Source organism: Haliotis rufescens, unplaced genomic scaffold (genome assembly GCF_023055435.1).
Source record: "Haliotis rufescens isolate VD_foot unplaced genomic scaffold, xgHalRufe1.0.p SCAF_17, whole genome shotgun sequence".
Classification (NCBI taxonomy): domain Eukaryota; kingdom Metazoa; phylum Mollusca; class Gastropoda; order Lepetellida; family Haliotidae; genus Haliotis; species Haliotis rufescens.
Genome location: NW_025963857.1, coordinates 4,541,830 through 4,562,535, shown reverse-complemented (window position 1 = coordinate 4,562,535; position 20,706 = coordinate 4,541,830). Strand labels below are relative to the sequence as shown.

The window sequence follows — 20,706 nt, the reverse complement described above, 5'->3', positions numbered from 1 at the left end:
GTTTCCATGTATATTGCTTAGTCTAGAAACTATTTCTATCTGTTCCTTGAGGCATCTGAATGACAGTGTAGATAGCATGTTTTTATATTGCATGTAAAATAGTTGGTGCCTTAAAGTGAAAAATGTATTGTGTGAAAAGACTTCACCATTGCAAAATTGTTTGGAAATTTTGCAATATCATTAAAATCTGATCTTAGTTCTCGCTGCCGCTAAACAAAGATCTGAGGACATCCCATTAAGGGTCACGTCAGACCGACCTTTCGCAAACTCTGACCGACCAATGGAATTACTGACAAGAATGAAAGATGAAAAGTCGTTCTGACTCGACCCCTGATGGGATATCCTCAGATCTTTGTTTAGCGGTAAATGAGAACTAAGATCTGATTTTAATAAGATTGGAAATTTTATGATTCGTGTGCTAAGGGAGACAACCAATGTTAGCCTCCTATACTACTCAGTGATCTATTTGTTGGTGGTGAATTGATTTGTATGCTTCTATAGCTGACCACAGAAGCACTTCTATCTTTGCAAAAACATTTGTATCAACAATATAGTCATACTCTCATATGGTTTTAGATAAGTGATCATGAGAAGCTTAATGCTCTAATACCAATGTTTAAAGGGAAAGTGTAAACAGAAAATAAGTTGTTTTTTTAAATAAACATGGTGAACCAAACATTATTATGATACATCCTTTATGTTGTATGGATCATGTTAAATTGGATCAGTTGGTCAGACTTTGTAACTTGACTGATTGCGGTCTTTGTGCCCCGCTGGACGGGATGGGGGTGCTCATAATTTCAGTCAGTGGTTGGAGTTGAGTCGATTATACAGGCCGCCATGATGCAGCTGGAATACTGCTTGCTGACTGCTCCCCAGAATTTTAGTTTTAAGATGTTTATACGTAAACAGTGAGTGAGTGAGTGAGTGAGTGAGTGAGTGAGCGAGCTTGGTTTTATGCCACATTTTGCAATATTCCAGCAATATCATTGTGTTGGACACCAAAAATGGGCTTCACACAGTGTACCCATTTTGGGAATCGAACCCGGGTCTTTGGTGTGACAAGTGAATGCTTTAACCTCTAGGCTACCCGACCACCCTGTATACTTTCATAAGTCAGTTACTAGTTTCACATGTTATTTCAGAAAGTGGATCCTCAGAAGGCATCATGGCGCTGGAAACCAAGCGGGTCAGAGAATACTGATGAGAAAGTTGTCTCAAGTCCTGCAGGTCCTGAGGATGAGCCCAGCACACCTTTTGAGGATGTTGGGGGTGATCTTGAACCTGCCAGTGTCAGACAATATAAATATAGCACTGGTAGTGACTTTAAACATGGGAGTGACAAACAATCAGAAAGGGCCATGGATGAGATTGATGGTGACATTGCAATGCCATTTACAAATAAAGTGAAAAATTCAATCTTTTCACCAACACCCAAATTACCGAAAAATAGGTATTCAACAAAATCTTTCCCAGATAATGTCGATGTTCCAGGTCATTTAACTCTCACAGCTCGAAAAAAATTCTCTGTATCTGCTTTCAAACCAAAAGAATTGAAAAACCCATTTCCTGAAGATGGATCAGATTCATTTTCAAATATAAACACTGTAAAGGGAGATAACCTTTCAAATAAAAATACAGTAAAGGGAGATAACTCTACTCTCCCTACACAAACCAGAACAGTGATGGAGGTGGATGAGAGTATGTTTGAACAAGAGTTTGCGGAAAACTTTGAGATGCCTTCTTTTGTTGCAAGTAATGATAATGCAAGAAACACAACAACTAGTGTATCTAGAGAGAAATATACGTCCTTTATGGGAGGTTTTGGCGAAGACGAGTCATCACCGTCTACGTCAGTTGTGTCGAGGGCAGCAGTGACAGACACATATGATGCTGGTGAAGTCAGTGATGATGGTAGTGATGATGGAGATCCAATGGATAAAAAGACTAAGAAGAGGAAACAAAAGTCAGGGTCGACCTCGAGGAAAAGACTCAAGGCAAATGATGGCAGTTCTTGTACAGTAAGTATCATTTATTGTGTTAAGACTGTCAGTTGAAATATTAGCTCAAATAATAGGTGTGGTACCATTTGCAATGTTTTCAAAATTAAATTTAGGGCTGGCTTGCTGGAAATAATATTTTTTACACAAATGTAATTGACTTTTATGCATGACGTAAAGTGTGTTTGTATTTCAGTAAATCAGTCAGCATACAAAATGCTGATGGGATTAAATAAGGGAAATTATCGTAGCAGATTAATGTTTACTGTGGTCAAATGACAAAAGGGATAAAGCACTGAGTCAAATTGCTTCTGGAACCAGGGCACGGGTGGCCCAGTCGTCTGAGGCGCCACGATTCGATGTGCAGAGTTGGGCACGCCAGAAACCTATGAGTCTGGGTTAGAATCCCGGTTCGCCCCGATTATGTTTCTAGGTTTGGCAGCACCATACCCCTGCTCGTGGGTTTCACCGAAGTGGTAAACGTCTGAGACCTGCATCACTTAGGGCTTTCCTCCCACATTAGGCTGACACACAGTGATAAGACTGTAATACTGTTAAAAGCTGCGTTAAACCCAACTCACTCACTCAGCACTTCTGGATCCTTTCTATGAAGTGTTTGGGTGATGGCTAGCCCCATCCATTGCTCCACTTCAGTTCATCCAGGATGAATCCTGATTATGATTCTTGGTTTGTCTGTGCCATACCCAAGGGTTTCACCATTATGGGATCTCAGTGTCTAATTTTGGCTTTTTTTACAAGATTGTTGGCTTTTTTTAAAACTGAAATCTTACTTCTCCAAGCAACATGTAACCCAATTCACTCACTCTTACCCACAGGCGGTCGGGTAGCCTAGTGGTTAAAGCGTTCGCTCGTCACGCCGAAGACCCGGGTTCAATTCCCGACATGGGTACAATGTGTGAAGCCCATTTCTGGTGTCCCCGCCATGATATTGCTGGAATATTGCTAAAAGCGGCGTAAAACCATACTCACTCACTCACTCACTCTTACCCACAATTCCAGGCCGGTGATGCTCCTGAAGATCAGGAAGAGGATGGGGAAGTGGTCAAGAAGTCCAAGCCAAAAGCTCCACCTAGGTCTGTTATCTTTTTGTTTGCCTTAATTATCTTTTATACTCATCGTTTATACTCATCGTTTTACCATACTCACCGTTTTATCATATTCACTTTTTCTTTTACAAAATTACCATTTATACCATATCTACTGTCTTTATCATACTGTATTTCTTATTTTTTACCATAATTACCATTTTTACCATAATTACTGTTTTTACCATAATTATTGTTTTTACCATAATTAACGTTTTATCATACTTAACGTTTTGTATGTGCTTCTGATGTGTACATAGGTGTTGACCAATTATATGAAAGATTTTGGACTGTTAACATCTTGGCATCTTGGCATGTGTACATTGGTGTTGACCAATTATATGAAAGATTTTGGACAGTTAACATCTTGGCATGTTCTTAATGTTAAGCGATGACCTAGTTTGATGTTTATTAGTGTCTGCAATTGTTTACAGAAAAGCAACGGCATCAAGGGTTTCCTCTGGGAATTTTGTTCGCTTGAACATGAAGGTGAAAAAATACAGACGTAAAGATGGCCGCCATATGACAGGTGGACAGTATAAGAGGAACCAGTGGAAACAGAAGATGCAAGCTCGCAGCAAGAGTTATGGTGATAAATGCTTCGTTTGTAATGGAACAGGTCATTGGTCAAGAGACTGTCCACGTAAGTATATTATGGTATTGATGCATGTTTATTGTAGTTCAACCATGACATCCTGCATTCTGATTGGTCTACCAGAGGTATCAAATCCATGTTAGACCATGATCTTGCTGATGACTAGCGCCATTATCCCTTTTAGGAAAATGTTACAGTTACTTGGCAATGGCCACTTCCGGCGGTCATCTTGTATGTTATCCTTCTGAAGTAGAAGAACATTGATATATTGGAAGTGTATTGGTTGTTGTGCCTTTCCCAACTGGTATAGATTACTTCAATTTGATACCTTTCAAGTTCAGTTTCAAATGAAATTTACAGGTATCAAATGGAGGCACAAGACTGTAAATGTCTCCATCCTGCCTCACTTTGGGCTTGCCACCCACACGAGGCTGATGAGTGTGATATTACTGAAAAACTGTTCAGTTCACTGGCTTCAAGTGATGGGATCAGACATGGATTTTGTTTAGTGTGAACCATGAGACCAGTTTACTGGTATACTACTGACCAGCAGTACCGTATTCGACGTAATAAGCGCCCCGCTCTAATAAGCGCCCACGGCGATATTTGCTAACATATAGGCTAGTGAACAATCCCAATTAGCACCCCTTCCGACTGATCAATGTACACAAGACTTATTTATTCGCGTATAATACGCGCTCGTGTGTTATATGCACCCTTAATTATGGGCAATTAAATTCCGGAAAAATATATCTGTCGCATATAAACATTTCAGGCTGTCAGCATAAACCACAAAATTTATCCTTTAAGTCAGTTTTTTTCACCAAAATAATATTCTAATAAGAGCCCCCTATTTCTAATTTTGAAAGTGCCCTGATGAACTAATGATTTGAATGTAGCTATCACTGAGGTGTACATTGACATTACCTTGGTGGTGCATCTGAACGAAACACCTTATCACATCATTTCACATCATGCATGATCAGCAGGTGATGCACGTGGACACAGAAGCCGAAGTGTGTGCAGCTGTAGGGAAATCACAATCACTAATGCATTTGAGCTAAGCACACACTAAAAAACAATACCTTGACAAGATCGTCTTATTACATTCATTGCATCGCGCAATAGATTAAAATCTGCTCCTGTTATCAAGGGAGAATTTCGTATGAAAGAAACGCGAAATTCAACCATTAAAAACAGCTCTTTGCAGCCTGCTTGAAAGCAAGGCATCTGGTGAAGGGTGTGACCCTAACTGCTTATCATAGGCGGCAAAGATGGGTGGGTGGGCTAGGCAACACAGGGGGCGGCTGTGCAACAATGGGTTTTACACCATATTAAAGACAAATCAAGCAGATGGTCAAAAACGTCTTTGGAGATGAGGTGAGGTGAAATGGGGTTTAACGTTGTGTCCAAGATTATTGCACTTATATAGCGACGTGCATGTACATGTTTGTGTTTGTGTGGCTGCTTGTTCTAGTCCGGAATGATGCCGATTTATAGTGCTAGCTCACTAAGATACCATGCCGCAGTTTAACATGAATACCCCACTCAGACACAGTATACTGACTCCGAGCCGACCAGTCCCTGTTTAAGCCCCTTAATGCCGAGCGCCAGGCAGGGTCACAACATGTACCATCTTTTAACGTCTTTTGGTATGACGCGTTCGGGGATCGAACCCCGGACCTTCCGCTCTCCGGGCGGACGCTCTACCACTAGACCACGGAGGCGATACAAAAACGTCTTTGGAGATGTAGAGGCAAGCGGTATGCCAGGGAACAATTCTTGACCATGATTGGTATGGGCAGGTAGTGTGATGGTGTGTCACACATGACAGACGAACTGATTTGGTTCTTGTGAAAGGACATTTAACTGGCCAGCGTCGTGTCCTTGTTCCATTTGCTAGAAATATTGGCAGAAATTTTGAATTAAGGGATGTTCTTGGTTGAAGTGTGTACGCCACAGGCCCAGCACCTACCAACATGGCCCAGCTTGGGAAAACTCTTCATGTGGAATTGTGGGCAATACCAAGGGCAACCACATGCAAGTTAATCAACAGTATGCTAACAAGGTGACGTGCATGTATCACCCAACGTGGTGGACACACCAGATATTGATCTACCCGCCCGAAATTAACTTTACAGACATTTATCGTCATAGCAACTCACTATCATTTCATCACTTCCCTTACTTTTGGTCAGTAGTTTATATGGGATATGAAACATGCACTCAATATGTCCGATGTTTCAGAGAAGAATAGTGGATCGAAGAAGGTTGTGGAAGAGATAGACGAGAGTGACTTCCCCTCAATCCAGGAGGCAGCACTGTTGGCCCAAGGAGTCCGAACACCTGCAGGTGAGACAGCAATGTATACTCTCACAGCCTGTGAGTGAGTGAGTGAGTGAGTGAGTGAGGTTTTATGCCACTTTTAACATTATTACTGCATTATCACAGAGGGTGACACCTAAATTGGGCTTCACACATTTTACCCTTGTGGGGGATTGAACCTGGACTGTCAGGGGGGCACGGGTGGTTCAGTCGTCTAAGGCGCCGTGATTCACTGTGCAGAGTTGCGTCCATTAGGCAGGCCAGAAACCTATGATTGTGGGTTCGAATCCCGGTTCGCTCCGATTATGTTTCTAGGTTTGTCAGCACCATACCTGTGTTCGTGGGTTTCATCGAAGTGGTAAACGTCTGAGACCTGCATCACTTCAGGCTTTCCTCCCACATTAAGCTGACACGCCGTGATATAACTGTAATACTGTTAAAAGCGGCGTTAGACCAAACTCACTCACTCACTCACTGGACTGTCAGCATGGCAAGCAAATGCTTTAACCACTAGCCTACCCCGCCACACATTTTTTCTATTAGAAGGGGTTAGCTGCTAGGTATATTGTATTGGAACAGGGAAAAATCAGTGTCATGGGCTTACACTTCTTCTGCTTGGCTACTGATCATAGCTAACCTCTGTGCTGAAGGAGTTATCATTCTATAAAGTAATATGTACACTTATTTGATGGTTTGGTTGGACCAGCTGCTGACCAAAGTGTTCAAGTTTAGAAGGTTAACAATCGTATGTTTTTCACAAAACTGTGTTCTAGAAATGATGTGAGCTCTCACGGACTACAGCCACATTCCTCAGAAAACACCTGGGGATTACCTTGTATAATTATGTGTCATTAATGGTTACTGAATCTAGTTATTTGAATGTTGTCTGTACACTCTGAACAGAGCCATGAACATCATGACAAGATGTTTGATGTGGTGTCACTTGCTCGTCATGTCACAATATACCGGTCCCCTGTTCCTGCTTCAAGTTCCATTCCTGCAAATCTCATGCCATTCACAAGATGGGTCTAATTGACACACACAAATATTTCACCAAACTTTTTCTTAACATCATAACTTTTTATACACAGATCTTTTCACTCATAGTACAGAATCAGTGTTGATGTGGCTTGTTCTGATGACCTCACACAAAGTATAAACCAGTTCTTGATCTTTGATATCTGTCCAATCAGCCTCATCAACTGTGGCGAGACCATCACAGACAGAAGGCCATGAGGACACACAGACAGGAGGCATGCAGGACACACAGACAGACACTCAACCAATGAATGAAGACCCCATGATGGATGTGGAGATGTCGATTGTCAGATCACGGCGGGAAGTCGTGGAGCCTCCGAAATCTGTGGAGCCTCTTCTTACATTGCAGCCTAATGGAGAAGTCACTGGTACAGTGTGTTTTGGCTACTGTTTTATCAGCATCAACCTTAGTATTTTCAAGTTCTTTAAGTGAGAGAAATGTCAGCTTACCTAGGAAGACTATGGCATTTCAGCTATGTCTGACAAAGACACAAAGAGCCAAGTCACAGCCATGACTGATCAATTTGGCTAAAGAAAAAAATTCAAATTGAGCTTCTTTTTATTTTTTTTACATTTTTTTAAAGTAAATGTTCAAGGTTGGTGTGTAAGTTACCAGTGTGGGTTGGAAACCTGGATGGGTCTCAACCCTAAGGAGTTCTAGAATCTGTACTTTACAAAGAAAGTGTTATCCCAAATATGACATTTGTTAGATGTGATATCCTTTATATGTATGTCATCAAGTAAGGGAAGAAGGCACAACATGGAGACCATAACATGATGTGTGGTAATGAATGTGCCAAGGCGTAATGCTTTCAAGAAATGTTTCCCAACAGACAATGTTCATCTTGTCCAAACTCAGTTACTTACATGCAAAGTCATCATATACCTGAAATATGTTTCTGACAGTGTATGCCCATTAACGACATCTTCCCTTGCCAAACTAGGCTGGAATTTCTGAGCTTGATCATAGAGTCACCAGTGGCTATTAGGAGTTATGTCCCTTCTGTCCTTCTATAGCATTTGCTCCAAACAAAATGGCTGTGCCCAGTGAAGACATTCTCATCGATAGTTTTAACATGTTTATTGTAATAAAACGGGTTTAACCTTGCAAAGTGTATCAGATCACTTGAGCACCTATATTATAAAGATGTGCCAATGCCCAGTTGACAGTACACATGCTCTGCAAATCCTGAAATCAAACAAATTTGGCAGTTGTCATGTTGTTTATGAACTGGATGTCAATATCATTATGTGATTTTGATTGGACTAAGCATGGACTCGTTAGTCCAACCAAAATATAACTTCATAATACCAGCCTAGTTTGGCAAAGGTGGAAACTGAACTCAGTTACCTCCCTTGCCTTGGGAAGATGATTATTGATGAAATGTAAACTGTGACTTGTCTTCATTTTGTAACAGAAACATCAGACATACCTGATTTGAAAACTGGTTTGAAGAAGTTTGGTTTCAAACAGTTCCGACCAGGTCAAGAGGAGACAATTAAGAGAATTCTGTCAGGGTTGTCTACCCTTGTTGTGCTCTCTACTGGTGGAGGCAAGAGTTTGTGCTATCAACTCCCTGCATACATCTATGGCCAACGTTCCCGATGTCTGACACTAGTTGTCTCCCCTTTAGTGTCTCTTATGGAAGATCAGGTGAGATGCTTGAAAAAATGTTGACACAGAATTTCAATATTGTGAATTTGAAATATTTGTTATACAAATTCATGTGATACAATGTACTTTCCTTCTCATTTTCTGTTTATGATTTTTTTACGAGTAATGTTGTATAGCATTTGTGAATGAGTGTTTCTGTTGTATACAACTCAAAATAAGTACAGGAACACCTAATTTGTCAATATGACCAAAGTTAATTTGTCAGTGGTGCATGCTTGTCAGCACAGGTGACCTAGTTGTTTGAGTTATTATTTGTTGTGCAGAGTTGTGTCCCTTAGCTGTGCATGGATCTGCTTCTCTGCAGTCTTCCTACCTTCACAGTGTTGTGCCAAGACAAAAGTTGTTGTGCCAAGACAAAAGTTGTTATTATTATTGTTAGCATCATATTTAACCTAAACGTACTTGACCTTTGACATTTGTCGCATCAGGTGACTGGCCTGCCCCCTGGTGTCCGAGGAGCATGTCTACACGCCAACATGACCCCAGCCCAGCGTGATGGCATTATCGCAGCGGTGAATGATGGGAGTGTGCACTTCCTGTTGATGTCCCCCGAGGCCATAGTGGGTGGTGGCGGAACAACGAAGGGGGCTTTCCCTCCTCCCGATAAACTGCCGCCAATACCATTTGTGTGCATTGACGAGGCTCATTGTCTCTCGGAATGGTCACACAACTTTAGACCATCATATTTGAGATTGTGCAAGGTATGGACTGTTAATTGTGAACTGATCAGTTGGATGTGCATCCATGATTATTCTTTGTATAACAGCTCTATTCTGTTATGGGGGCGGTCGGGTAGCCTAGTGGTTAAAGCGTTCGCTCGTCACGCAGAAGACCTGGGTTCGATTCCTGACATGGGTACAATGTATGAAACCCATTTCTGGTGTCCCCCGCCGTGATATTGCTGGAATATTGCTAAAAGCGGCGTAAAACCATACTCACTATTCTGTTATGATATCTACTTAGAACACATTCACCACAATGACTGTTTTACTAATGAAATTGGGTTGTCAGGCTCACTGACTTGCTTGATGTATGCCATCTTTTCCTATTGATCAATTCTCTTGATGTCAATCACTGGATTGTATGGTCCAGACTGCCTTCATGTAGCTGGAATATTGCTGAGTGGAACATGAAACAAACAAAAAATACAGATGACATAGCCCTAAAACTAGGCCAATCAAGTTACTCTTCTTTTCTCTGCAAGGTGGAATGGGGATATTATACCCTGGATTATCGAGGATGTTGCATGTGTAGATATCAGTGTATTTCTTCCCCTACAGTAGCCCTGAAGTGCATCTAGACCTTTATTTTTCTTTCTACCCTTGTATGATGGCCTTTATGATCTAATGTTGAAAACAATTTCAACAAACCTATTCCTTATTGATTTTTAGGAATGTCCATATGTATTACTATCGGAGATGTCCCTATGTATTACTATCGGGGATGTCCCTATGTATTACTATAAGGGATGTCCTATGTATTACTATCGGGGATGTCCCTATGTATTACTATCAGGGATGTCCTATGTATTACTTTCGGGGGTGTCCATATGTATTACTATAAGGGATGTCCTATGTATTACTATCGGGGATGTCCATATGTATTACTATCAGGGATGTCCTATGTATTACTATCGGGGATGTCCTATGTATTACTATCGGGGATGTCCATATGTATTACTATCGGGGATGTACATATGTATTACTATCGGGGATGTCCATGTGTATTGCTATCGGAGATGTCCCCATGTATTACTATAAGGGATGTCCTATGTATTACTATTGGGGATGTCCATATGTATTACTATAAGGGATGTCCACATGTGTTACTATTGGGGATGTCCATATGTATTACTATAGGGGATGTCCACATGTGTTACTATTGGGGATGTCCATATTTATTACTATCGGGATGCCCCTATGTATTACTATCGGGGATGTCCATATGTATTACTATCAGGGATGTCCATATGTATTACTACCGGGGATGTCCATATTTATTACTATCGGGATGCCCCTATGTATTACTATCGGGGATGTCCATATTTATTACTATCAGGGATGCCCATATGTATCTTGTGCAAAGTAACTACTTATTATTATTTGTTTACCCTGAAATATGTTAATCTGTACAATTTCACTAAGAACAATTCCCTCTGGATTAACAGGGGCTCAGTATAAATGAATACTGTTCAAAGTTAACCCATGTGACTGACTCGCTGTCCTGTTTATGACTAGGTACTGCGAGAGAGATACGGAGTCAAGTGCTTCTTGGGTCTCACTGCCACGGCAACCAAGTCAACAGCACAGGATGTTGCAAGGCATCTTGGGATAGAAGACGTCGAGAAGGCAACTGTCCGAGGGCTTCCTATCCCGAAGAATTTGGTCCTGTCTGTATCTCAGGATGAGAACAGGGATGAGGTATAGAAAATCAGTCTACCTTAGTAGTTTTACGACATTGTTTTCTGGAATGTAAAGAATATGTCTCTTGAAGGTGATAAGACATATACTTCCACTCAAAATGACCTTCCAGCAAACAGAGGGTAGGACAGCATAGCGATTGTCAACACATTCCTTAGTGTGAAACCCCTTTTTGGTGTCCCAGGGTTATGTAGCATGTAGCAGCATCATTCTGTACTTTCTGGTGTATTACTATTGGGGATGTCCCTATGTATTACTATCGGGGATGTCCCTATGTATTACTATCAGGGATGTCCCTATGTATTACTATCAGGGATGTCCCTATGTTTTACTATCGGGGATATCCCATGTATTACTATCGGAAATGTCCCTATGTATTACTATCGGGAATGTCCCTATGTATTACTATTGGGGATGTCCCTATGTGTTACTATCGGGGATGTCCCTATGTATTACTATCGGGGATGTCCATATGTATTACTGTTAGGGATGTCCCTATGTATTACTATCGGGGATGTCCCTATGTATTACTATCAGGGATGTCCCTATGTATTACTATCGCGGATGTCCCTATGTATTACTATCAGGGATGTCCCTATGTATTACTATCGCGGATGTCCCTATGTATTACTATCGGAGATGTCCCTATGTATTACTATCAGGGATGTCCCTATGTATTACTATCAGGGATGTCCCTATGTATTCCTATCGGGAATGTCCCTATGTATTACTATTGGGGATGTCCCTATGTATTACTATCAGGGATGTCCCTATGTATTACTATCGGGGATGTCCATATGTATTACTGTTAGGGATGTCCCTATGTATTACTATCGGGGATGTCCCTATGTATTACTATCAGGGATGTCCCTATGTATTACTATCGCGGATGTCCCTATGTATTACTATCAGGGATGTTCCTATGTATTACTATCGCGGATGTCCCTATGTATTACTATCGGAGATGTCCCTATGTATTACTATCAGGGATGTCCCTATGTATTACTATCAGGGATGTCCCTATGTATTCCTATCGGGGATGTCCCTATGTATTACTATCGGGGATGTCCCTATGTATTTCTATCGGGGATGTCCCTATGTATTCCTATCGGGGATGTCCCTATGTATTACTATGAGGGATGTCCCTATGTATTACTATGAGGGATGTCCCTATGTATTACTATCGGAGATGTCCCTATGTATTACTATCGGAGATGTCCATATGTTTTACTATTGGAGATGTCCCTATGTATTACTATCGGGGATGTCCCTATGTATTACTATCTGGATGTCCCTATGTATTACTATCGGAGATGTCCATATGTTTTACTATTGGAGATGTCCCTATGTATTACTATTAGGGATGTCCCTATGTATTATTATCAGGGATGTCCCTATGTATTATTATCGGGGATGTCCCTATGTATTACTATCGGGGATGTTCCTATGTATTACTATCGGGATGTCCCTATGTATTACTATCAGGGATGTCCCTATGTATTACTATCGGAGATGTCCCTATGTATTACTATAGGAGATGTCCATATGTTTTACTATTGGAGATGTCCCTATGTATTACTATTGGGGATGTCCCTATGTATTACTATCTGGATGTCCCTATGTATTACTATCGGAGATGTCCATATGTTTTACTATTGGAGATGTCCCTATGTATTACTATTAGGGATGTCCCTATGTATTACTATCAGAGATGTCCCTATGTATTACTATCGGGGATGTCCCTATGTATTACTATTAGGGATGTCCCTATGTTTTACTATCAGGGATGTCCCTATGTATTACTATCTGGATGTCCCTATGTATTACTATCTGGATGTCCCTATGTATTACTATCGGAGATGTCCATATGTTTTACTATTGGAGATGTCCCTATGTATTACTATCGGGGATGTCCCTATGTATTACTATCGGAGATGTCCCTATGTATTACTATCAGGGATGTCCCTATGTATTACTATTAGGGATGTCCCTATGTTTTACTATCAGGGATGTCCCTATGTATTACTATCGGTGATGTCCCTATGTATTACTATCGGGAATGTCCCTATGTATTACTATCGCGGATGTCCCTATGTATTACTATCGGGGATGTCCCTATGTATTACTATCAGGGATGTCCCTATGTATTACTATTAGGGATGTCCCTATGTGTTACTATCGGGGATGTCCCTATGTATTACTATCGGGGATGTCCCTATGTATTACTATTGGGGATGTCCCTATGTATTACTATCGGGGATGTCCCTATGTTTTACTATTGGGGATGTCCCTATGTATTACTATCGGGGATGTCCCTATGTATTACTATCGGGAATGTCCCTATGTATTACTATCAGGGATGTCCCTATGTTTTACTATCGGGGATGTCCCTATGTGTTACTATCGGAGATGTCCCTATGTATTACTATCGGGAATGTCCCTATGTATTACTATCAGGGATGTCCCTATGTATTACTATCAGGGATGTCCCTATGTATTACTATCGGGGATGTCCCTATGTATTACTATCAGGGATGTCCCTATGTATTACTATCAGGGATGTCCCTATGTATTACTATCGGGGATGTCCCTATGTATTACTATCGGGAATGTCCATATGTATTACTATCGGGAATGTCCCTATGTATTACCATCAGGGATGTCCCTATGTATTCCTATCAGGGATGTTCCTATGTATTACTATCAGGGATGTTCCTATGTATTACTGTTAGGGATGTTCCTATGTATTACTATCGGGGATGTCCCTATGTATTACTATCGGGAATGTCCCTATGTATTACTATCGGGGATGTCCCTATGTATTACTATCAGGAATGTTCCTATGTATTACCATCGGAGATGTCCCTATGTATTACTATGAGGAATGTTCCTATGTATTACTATCGGGGATGTCCCTATGTATTACTATCGGGGATGTCCCTATGTATTACTATCAGGGATGTTCCTATGTATTACTATCGGGAATGTCCATATGTATTACTATGAGGAATGTTTCTATGTATTACTATCAGGAATGTCCCTATGTATTTCTATCGGGGATGTCCCTATGTATTACTATCAGGGATGTTCCTATGTATTACTATCAGGGATGTTCCTATGTATTACTATAGGAGATGTCCATATGTTTTACTATTGGAGATGTCCCTATGTATTACTATTGGGGATGTCCCTATGTATTACTATCTGGATGTCCCTATGTATTACTATCGGAGATGTCCATATGTTTTACTATTGGAGATGTCCCTATGTATTACTATTAGGGATGTCCCTATGTATTACTATCAGAGATGTCCCTATGTATTACTATCGGAGATGTCCCTATGTATTACTATAGGAGATGTCCATATGTTTTACTATTGGAGATGTCCCTATGTATTACTATTGGGGATGTCCCTATGTATTACTATCTGGATGTCCCTATGTATTACTATCGGAGATGTCCATATGTTTTACTATTGGAGATGTCCCTATGTATTACTATTAGGGATGTCCCTATGTATTACTATCAGAGATGTCCCTATGTATTACTATCAGGGATGTCCCTATGTATTACTATTAGGGATGTCCCTATGTTTTACTATCAGGGATGTCCCTATGTATTACTATCTGGATGTCCCTATGTATTACTATCTGGATGTCCCTATGTATTACTATCGGAGATGTCCATATGTTTTACTATTGGAGATGTCCCTATGTATTACTATCGGGGATGTCCCTATGTATTACTATCGGAGATGTCCCTATGTATTACTATCAGGGATGTCCCTATGTATTACTATTAGGGATGTCCCTATGTTTTACTATCAGGGATGTCCCTATGTATTACTATCGGTGATGTCCCTATGTATTACTATCGGGAATGTCCCTATGTATTACTATCGCGGATGTCCCTATGTATTACTATCGGGGATGTCCCTATGTATTACTATCAGGGATGTCCCTATGTATTACTATTAGGGATGTCCCTATGTGTTACTATCGGGGATGTCCCTATGTATTACTATCGGGGATGTCCCTATGTATTACTATTGGGGATGTCCCTATGTATTACTATCGGGGATGTCCCTATGTTTTACTATTGGGGATGTCCCTATGTATTACTATCGGGGATGTCCCTATGTATTACTATCGGGAATGTCCCTATGTATTACTATCAGGGATGTCCCTATGTTTTACTATCGGGGATGTCCCTATGTGTTACTATCGGAGATGTCCCTATGTATTACTATCGGGAATGTCCCTATGTATTACTATCAGGGATGTCCCTATGTATTACTATCAGGGATGTCCCTATGTATTACTATCGGGGATGTCCCTATGTATTACTATCAGGGATGTCCCTATGTATTACTATCAGGGATGTCCCTATGTATTACTATCGGGGATGTCCCTATGTATTACTATCGGGAATGTCCATATGTATTACTATCGGGAATGTCCCTATGTATTACCATCAGGGATGTCCCTATGTATTCCTATCAGGGATGTTCCTATGTATTACTATCAGGGATGTTCCTATGTATTACTGTTAGGGATGTTCCTATGTATTACTATCGGGGATGTCCCTATGTATTACTATCGGGAATGTCCCTATGTATTACTATCGGGGATGTCCCTATGTATTACTATCAGGAATGTTCCTATGTATTACCATCGGAGATGTCCCTATGTATTACTATGAGGAATGTTCCTATGTATTACTATCGGGGATGTCCCTATGTATTACTATCGGGGATGTCCCTATGTATTACTATCAGGGATGTTCCTATGTATTACTATCGGGAATGTCCATATGTATTACTATGAGGAATGTTTCTATGTATTACTATCAGGAATGTCCCTATGTATTTCTATCGGGGATGTCCCTATGTATTACTATCAGGGATGTTCCTATGTATTACTATCAGGGATGTTCCTATGTATTACTATCGGGAATGTCCATATGTATTACTATGAGGAATGTTTCTATGTATTACTATCAGGAATGTCCCTATGTATTTCTATCGGGGATGTCCCTATGTATTACTATCTGGATGTCCCTATGTATTACTGTCGGGAATGGTGACAACTGCAGTGTCAGTAGGCACACTATACAAGAGGAATATCAATTCAGTTTGTATCTGAGCAACTTTTTCTTCATCCAAGATGAATGTAGCACTTTATTATCAAAGTAAGAAGTGTGGGTTTGGCATTTTACTAAGACAGTGAATCCCAAATATAACATATGTTATATCTGACCACTTCCTAAAAGGCCTTGTCTATTCAAATGCGAATAGATGACAAAAAGTACAATTTATGCAAATTGAAATTAGATGATACAAAACAGCTTAGATGTCATTATTACAACAAATGGATGACAGTGATGAAATGTAAGTGGTATCATTTGTGAATAGCAGTTGTGAGCTTCTGAAGTTAATAGCATCTGTTTTTCATTGTTTGTCATATTAGTTGCTTGGTGGAAACACCTTGCTGACAGGCTGCAGGGGCTGTTTCAAAAGCTTAAATGGCAATTTTGAGACAGGGTTAGTTTGTAGGTCAATGGCAAGGTAACATGGGAACAAAATACAACCAATGTATCATTATTTCAGAAAGGCAAGTAGGTGTTTTGACTATTGAATTTTAGCTTTGTAAATATATTCTCCCCTGAAATTGCCAAACTGCGGAAGCTGAACTGTCCTTTTTATGACTACAGATTTTGTTCAAATCTTTGACATTTCAAGCCCATTGGTTAAAGCGTTCGCTCGTAACGACAAAGACCCGCGTTCAATCTCCCACATGTGTACAATGTGTGAAGTTCTGGTGTCCCCTGTTGTGATATTGCTGGAATATTGCTAAAAACGGTGTAAAATCACACTCGCTCACTCGCTCACTCACTCACTCACTCACTCATTCATTTACTCACTCACTCACTCACTCACTCACTCACTCACTCACTCACTCACTCACTCACTCACTCACTCACTCACTCACTCACTCACCCACCCACTCACTCACTCACTCACCCACCCACTCACTCACTCACTCACTCACTCACTCTTCCAGGCTCTGGTGCAGCTGCTTCAGGGTGAGAGGTTCCGGGACTGTCACTCCATCATCATCTACTGCACACGACGGGAACTGACCAATCGTGTTGCCACCCTCCTACGCACATGTCTCAAGGAACAGGAAGTGGATCTTAATCAAGCAGGTAAAGAACAGAAATACTGCAAACCTCAATGAACACATCCTGGGCTCCGTTTCACAATATGATCCTTGTGTTGTGACTGTTTTGTGTTATAGCCAGGGAGCTCTGGCAGTCATATTCTGCTTGTTAAACGGGTCCCAGAATCCATGCTTATTGCAGTGCAGATTAAACAAGGGGTGAGATGGTTACAAGGAGTGAGGGTGGCCCAGTCATCTAAGGCGCCACAATTCACTGTGCAGAATTGGTCCCAAGGGCACACAAGTTGGTTGGTTGGTTTGTTGTTTCATGCCGCACTCAGCAATATTCCAGCTATATGACGGCTGTCTGTAAATAATCGAGTCTGGACCAGACAATCCAGTGATTGATATGATGAGCATCGATCCACGTCAGCGAGTCTGACTACCCGATCCACACACAAGTAAACTATGATTTGGGGTTTGATTATGTTTCTAGGTTTGTCAGCACCATGCCCTTGCTTGTAGCGAGACTTGAAAGAATTTCGCACTTTGTAGCTTCTAGGGTAACAGGTAACCCACTCATACAGTTTATTGTGCTCGAATCCAAGATTCCTTCCAATTATTATTCCTGGTTTGTCAGCACCATACCCATACTTGCTGGTTTCACCTAAGTGGTAAACGTCTAAAACCTCAATTCAGGCTTTCCACCTGAAGCGGCTCTTAAGCCAACCCATGCTTTAGCTGAAATATTGCTAGTCGCATAAAACAGTATTCACTCACCACCCATTGTATAGTAACCTGACATTTCCTCCTTTTTAACAGCGGAACAGCCGAAGGGGAAAGGAAAAAAGAAAAAGTTTTCGGTCGCTGAAAGCTACCATGCTGGCCATACACCTGCACAGAGAAAACGTGTGCAGAAGAATTTCATGTCCGGTCAACTCCGTATCGTCGTGGCAACAGTTGCGTTTGGCATGGGACTTGACAAATCGGACGTGAGGGCAGTGATACATTACAACATGCCGAAGAGCTTCGAGGGTTACGTACAAGAAATAGGGAGAGCCGGACGTGATGGGCAGACTTCGCACTGCCACCTCTTCCTTGACCCTGAGGTAAGGGAGATAATTTGATTTTGTGATGGTGATATGTTTTCTTTGTGATCAAACCACAATTTTAATAATTGCAATTACAAAATAAGTTGGTTTATTCAATTCGATATAATGCTAATCATTTTCGTCCCTAAACATTAATTAGTAACGAACATAAAAAGCATTAAATTGATTTTATTAGGCCTGTTCGGTCTAAATGTATAATGGATATATCTTTGGAGGAAGGATGTTTTTAATTGTGGTTTGATTCAACAAGTTTGGTCCAGATATTCAACTAGTCACTGATTAGAAGATCTTATACAATGGCAGGTTGGTCGTCTTTCCTACCATCTAACCTCGGCTTTCTGAATAATGACGACAATTATTTAAGGATTGACTGTGTATTTTTTTCGGTTCATTGAGGTATGAATCGAAAAACCGATGTGCAAACTGTATGAATTTCACTTTATGTCCTGTGCATGATGATACACGTGAGCAGAAAGGGAATTCCCTCGACTGTAATAGTGGGATTCCGTAGTAATAAAAGTAGTCCGCCTCGGTGGGCATGGCTTAATTGTTTACATTCATTGGGAAATGAATGCAATAACACGTGACCAATTCAGCTAATCAGAATGGAGGAAATTCAGTGAACACAACGAAAATTTAATTATTGATGTATTTAACCAAATTTGGTTTATTGATGTTTGCCATTACATCGATTTGAGTTCTTTTGCCAAGTTAAATCTTCCAATATTAGGGTGTAAAGTTCTGTCATAGCTATAACACTTGTTGAGAACTTATCCAAAAAAGGATTGAGGAAACAGTTTATTTCAGGTTTTATTTTTTGTGACTGTACACAATAGTTGCCACTCTGAACATCATTATTTTGGTGAAATGTATCATTTTAAAAAGAGTCTGCTGCACAAGTCATGGAATAGCGATTCTGAATCGTCTTCCATGATTGACAGTTTGTCTCGAGCCACCATTGATGTGCAATCAGGTAAGTGTCAGGTGTGTCATTCCAGGGTCTTAATTGGCAGACAGGGTGAGTCACTGATTTGTTTTGTGAATTATAAAATGTGTCCATTATGAAGCTCCCATCTGAGCTGTCTAACAGATTTTGCAAAATAGGAAGTTATTGATGTTAATCAATAATTGAAACTCATGGCGCTTTTAAATTGGAAATAGATGACAGTCATCAAGATGAAAGTGATGTCAATCTTTGTTAATTTAGAAGAATTTAAAAACAATCCGGCTGAAAATTGTAGTCAATCTGCCACTGGACGTTACAGAATACAAAAACAAAAATTAAATTTGAAAAACAGTTGTGCTTGGATTGGAACTAGTGATGGGATTGAAGGCATGATTTATGTGGAAAATAGAGGTAATGGTACTATCAGTTACCTCCCTTGGAGCTAGATCTGATTAAACACTACAATGTATCTATTTGTTTTAAATCAAATCAAAGTGTATGCTGAATATTTCTGTTGTAATATTTGATTATTCCAATCTGGTTAACTATGAGATAAGCAAGTGTTCAGCCTTGTGGTCACGCCATGAACAGATTTATGTGAGCACCTGCACCTGAGCCATTATGTCAGGTCACAACTATGTCAGGTGAAATAGGCCATATGGCAGCCACTGTTGATCAGTCATACATTGAACTCATTTTTATACACATTTGAGAAATATATTACACCACAAACACTTGTTTTTTAGTTGGATTTGCTGCCAGTATGTCCAATATGCTTTAGTAACACTGGTGTCCGTCAAAACTGGTGTGTAAGAGATGACTGCTGTAAGTCTGTCTTCTGAAGTTCTCAAGAAAGACAAGTTAAATAACATGCCAATTCTGAACTCAGGGGTATTATTTCTGCCTCTTGTACACCAGGAAACAACACAATCATGAGGCCAGGGATATTATTTGTGCCTCTTGTACACCAAGGAACAACACAATCATGAGGCCAGGGATATTATTTGTGCCTCTTGTACACCAGGAAACAACACAATCATGAGGCCAGGGATATTATTTGTGCCTCTTGTACACCAGGAAACAACACAATCATGAGGCCAGGGATATTATTTGTGCCTCTTGTACACCAAGGAACAACACAATCATGAGGCCAGGGATATTATTTGTGCCTCTTGTACACCAGGAAACAACACAATCATGAGGCCAGGGGTATTATTTCTGCCTCTTGTACACCAGGGAACAATACAATTCTGAAACCAGGGATATTATTTCTGCCTCTTGTACACCAGGGAACAACACAATGTTGAAACCAGGGATATTATTTCTG

General features: G+C 40.6%; 1 protein-coding gene across 1 annotated transcript in view; it reads left to right on the top strand.

Annotated features, from left to right (window-relative positions):
• Window positions 1–20,706, top strand: part of LOC124145165 (ATP-dependent DNA helicase Q4-like) — a 436,547-nt gene that overhangs the window by 2,990 nt on the left and 412,851 nt on the right. The window contains exons 5-14 of the mRNA XM_048397431.1: window positions 1,146–2,021; window positions 3,021–3,094; window positions 3,541–3,749; window positions 5,949–6,053; window positions 7,220–7,432; window positions 8,483–8,718; window positions 9,168–9,440; window positions 10,977–11,159; window positions 17,223–17,367; window positions 18,144–18,430. Of these exons, the coding sequence (XP_048253388.1) occupies window positions 1,146–2,021; window positions 3,021–3,094; window positions 3,541–3,749; window positions 5,949–6,053; window positions 7,220–7,432; window positions 8,483–8,718; window positions 9,168–9,440; window positions 10,977–11,159; window positions 17,223–17,367; window positions 18,144–18,430 (2,601 nt within the window). The remainder of the gene's footprint in view (window positions 1–1,145; window positions 2,022–3,020; window positions 3,095–3,540; window positions 3,750–5,948; window positions 6,054–7,219; window positions 7,433–8,482; window positions 8,719–9,167; window positions 9,441–10,976; window positions 11,160–17,222; window positions 17,368–18,143; window positions 18,431–20,706) is intronic.